The 4,097-nt window shown below is 40.7% G+C and overlaps 1 protein-coding gene across 1 annotated transcript; it reads right to left on the bottom strand.

Annotated features, from left to right (window-relative positions):
- Nucleotides 1–1,361: 1,361 nt before the first annotated feature.
- Nucleotides 1,362–4,091, bottom strand: LOC125531809. The gene is made up of 8 exons (XM_048696069.1): nucleotides 3,909–4,091; nucleotides 3,011–3,152; nucleotides 2,805–2,933; nucleotides 2,520–2,653; nucleotides 2,334–2,445; nucleotides 2,136–2,230; nucleotides 1,904–1,967; nucleotides 1,362–1,670 (listed from the first exon to the last, which is right to left on the bottom strand). Exons 2-8 carry the CDS (start codon nucleotides 3,066–3,068, stop codon nucleotides 1,612–1,614), a joined length of 651 nt encoding a protein of 216 aa, XP_048552026.1. The 5' UTR covers nucleotides 3,069–3,152; nucleotides 3,909–4,091; the 3' UTR covers nucleotides 1,362–1,611.
- Between the last annotated feature and the right edge of the window lie 6 nt (nucleotides 4,092–4,097).

Here is a 4,097-nt window from a genome sequence, read left to right as displayed (position 1 = left end):
TGATGTGAAAAACTCAATCCAACGAGAAATAACATGTCTTAGGTGAGAGGAGGATCAAGAGGCATGAGAGATCCAAAGCCCAGTTCATCTTAGAAAGGCCTCTCGTAGTGGTCCAAGCGCAAGCGCCTTGAATATGCTGACAAAGACCGTAAATCTCTCAAAAGCAAGGTCCCCTCGCCTCACAAATGGCAAGATGACAGCAGGAGGCGAGGAGACTAGGTAAATCTCCAACCACCACCCTTCTCTCTCAAACTCTAGCCACCTCATTCGTATCTGCGGGCTATATACAAGACCTACTTGGTTGATGTCCTCATCCCTTCACGCCTGGCCTAGAGGTTGTCTAGAGGAGTAGAAGCTAAACCAGCCTCGTGACCTGAAAGCCCTGCTTAGTTTTTTTTAGCGAAGGTATGAAGTCTCGATGTGGACCAACAAGGTCCACAATACATGAGTTCTCTTATAAGTGGTTTGAAAAATTAATAAGATAGTACAACTGGATGAAGTAGTTGTCCCTTCTCTCACACAACAAAAAGTTATATGTATCTCAGTAAAGTTTTCGGACCGATGTCAAATCATTTTTTTGAACAAACAGTACAAAGGCAGACACTCATAAAGGCGCAAGGCATAGGGCAGTCAGAAGTGAAACCAAGCAAAGTAAGGATCAATGGACCGATGAAGCAGAGGATGGTGTTCGGCCAATGTCTGACGAAACAGAAGATGTTCAAAGCAGTTAAAGAGACATGCGAAGGCGGGAGACCAGTTAACGCGGTCTGGAGTTGTTGGGTGTGGGCCCAGTGGTCAGTGGGTGAGTTGGCGCTGTTATAAGCCATAGCCGTGTATGATCACTATTCATCGAAGAAGATATGAACATATGAATCCATCCCCTCTGTCCGTTCTTCTTCTTCCCCAAGTTCTCTTCTCCTGCCCCTGCTCTTGTTTTTGAAATCCCCAATTCGCTGCTACATCTAACCCAATCATACGTTAGGTCGTAACAGATTGCCATCCTCTCGCCGCTATCAGGTTGAAGGGTCTCCTTTTGACATCTTGAGGAAGCACTCCAACAGCTTCAGCCCAGGACACCGTGTGATCGATATCTCCGCGTGGTTGTTACATACATCATGGCTCAACTAATTAATGTACTATCTTGTGTTGATAGGATTGTCCAGAAATGGAACTTATGTTTAAGAAACAAATTGAAATCTTGTAGAACTAATGTAATCTCTCTTCTGCTGTCAGTATTTTACTACCATGTTCAAAATGTTGAGAACAATTTCATGATTCAGAGCATACTATTGACTGAATGTGTGAAGATACCCAGGAAAAACTCAACTTGCAAAAAGATGGATTAACAGGATTACACCAACTTCTGCAATACGAATATTTGCTCTTGGAATTCAATGCAAGCCAAATAATGTCTTTTTCTAAAAGGTTGCTCTTTAAGAATAGTACAAGACATATGTCTACTGCAACAGGAGCAAATTTAGCATATATGGAGCAATCTGAAAAAATACGTGTTGCTATTTACAAATTATTCATATCTACAACCAAATATTTAGTTACACTGAATACTTGACTATGGTAGAGGACAGCCTGTTGCAGTTGCTTCATGTTTAGTCAGCGGTCGCGTCTGTCATGTTCAAAACCATGAAATTGGCTGTCGGAATTCAGCAGTTCTGCGACATGGAACAAAAGGAAGATCTTAGATTAACACCTAATTTTAAGTTTTAAGGAGACAACATTTCAATAATTTGGTAGTCAGCAGTTATTCTGTAGGTATAAACACTAATTTGCTATCATCTTATCTTAGTCTGGAAGTCAGAAACAATTCTGACTGAAGAGAACTTTTGTGGCAGCTTAACTGTCAACAGAAGTTACCACAAGAGAAGGTAACTTAAATATCACATACCGCTGTTAGTTTGTGCAAAATCCTGGTCTACCAAAGTTGCTTGTAGTTCTAGCCATACCTGGAACTGCAAGAACAAATTTCATCATCACATAGAGAAGGGGAAAAACAACTTCCATAATATAATTCATGATGATGAAGCCAGGGCTATCCCCTTTTCCAAAAAAAAAATCGTGATGGTATTGTTATGTTCTTAAGAATAATTAATTCCCATGACATATTGAAGAAAACATACTTCAATCGGAGTTAACCCACTGAGGATGTCAGTCTGCACATGGTTAGGTGAAGAGGTTCCCAGACTAACTCCATCTGAGGAAGTCCCAGCAACACCTTCAGCACCCAACATTGCATAATGGAGAAGCGATTTGAGTATTGATGATCAAGCACACTGCATATACTGTCAAATTAGAAAAACCGGGTACAACAATCACACCTGCTGCAGGATAAGAAGTACCAGGAGCATTAGTTGTCGAGAAGCTGAAGTGTCCATTCTGTTGGCCAGTTAGACTTGCAGCTGTGAATGTGATCGGGTCATCCTCTGGAACCTACCATCCAAGAAATATTTCAGGTTGTCAATGAAAAACTGTGGGATAGAATTGTTGATTGTAACTTTACTTACTGGTGCAAGAATGTGGGACGGAATAGTTGGCTCTGCTGAAAATGATCCCTGTCCCTGATCATTTATGAAATTTCCCTGGGCCAGATAGTAAGGAGATACACTCTGTGACGTACAAGGATCGTGCTGGTCAAGTCCTACAGCAGGTTGATCCCCAAAACTATCAGAATCAACACTAATAATAACTTCCTGTGATGCTCATTTCAAAAATAATTTTCTTGCGAGCGATGAAACAGGAACAGTATGGAGGATGCGTGATGCAAAATTATGCAGGTGTTTAGTATTGACCTTGATGCACACTCTGTTCATATGTGGGCTGCGAAAACGGCAGCGTTTCTTGGTTTGAAGGACCAGCGTCGTTGTTTGACAGGACTGCCGGCTGTGAGCACCCATTCAATGGACGTCGATCACCAAATTCTGCAATAAGCTGAATTCAGAGAAACATGCATGTAGCGCAATGGAACAAAATATTAAAATTTGTCATGTTGTTGTACCTTGTACCGAAGGACCCGCATCATGGGGCACTGCACGGACTGGGTGGCCATTGATCATGAAGTAATCAGGGGTAAGATGCCCTGAGCTCTCGCGCTCGTCAAACTTCTTATACGCAGACTTTTTCCAGTTGTTCACTTTATGCTGTAACAGAATACATGAAGGTAATCGCCAGCACTATTATTTCAGTGACTATCAACTGCTAAACTGTGATATGTTAAAATAAGATTTCTAAGATGCAATTGCTTCATTCTGGGTATCATTGCATCTGATGGTAATGGCACTGAGAAAAGGATTGATGTACATGGTAAACTACAAATCGATTTACCATGCTTAGTATTAATCTACGACCTAATAGACAACTCAAAATAAGATCTGTATTGACCAAAGAAAAGTGTAATCCCAAATCCAAGGTATGAAGTATAATTTTGTCAGATCCAAAGTACCGCTAGGCGGTTGGCCTTCACCTAGCACCTAGGCGGTCATACAGTTTTGACTGTCAGTGTGTATTTAGGATATTATATGCATATAGACATTACTTTACAGAAATTTTGTGACGGAACAAGCCATTCCCTTCTAAAAGCAGAACATTTAGTGCTAAGACATCATATTTTCATATGAAATAATGTCACTCAGAAGGCCATAAAAGTTTATGGAAGATATGATATGTGCTTGAACATTTTTTTTAACTTAAATTAGCCTGGCAGCCACTTAAAGGACGAACGTGTTCTTCAGCTAACTATGGGAAACAATAGATGTTTCATTGAATGAGCAAAAAGTAAAAAATAGAAGAACATGGAGGCCTCCATCACGAATGAGCAAATTACACAGTGTATTAAATTTCCAATGCAATATAGTTAAAAAAAATGGTGCTCAGAATGGATAACTGGATATACTCACATTCGCTTCGGCGGTCTTTGACAACAAAAGGATCGCTGATTGCTTCCTGAACTCTGGTAGTATGAACCTGCCTTTTCACTCGTGCTGTCAACCTTAACCTTTTCCTCTGGGAGCTCTCTGTAAAGGAGAAGGGACCAATATATGCCTCACCGTTTGCTAGATTAACAGTTTTCAAGACTGACTCTTTCC

The sequence above is a fragment of the Triticum urartu genome, unplaced genomic scaffold (assembly GCF_003073215.2).
Source record: "Triticum urartu cultivar G1812 unplaced genomic scaffold, Tu2.1 TuUngrouped_contig_8166, whole genome shotgun sequence".
NCBI lineage: Eukaryota > Viridiplantae > Streptophyta > Magnoliopsida > Poales > Poaceae > Triticum > Triticum urartu.
This window is presented reverse-complemented; position numbering and strand designations above follow the sequence as displayed.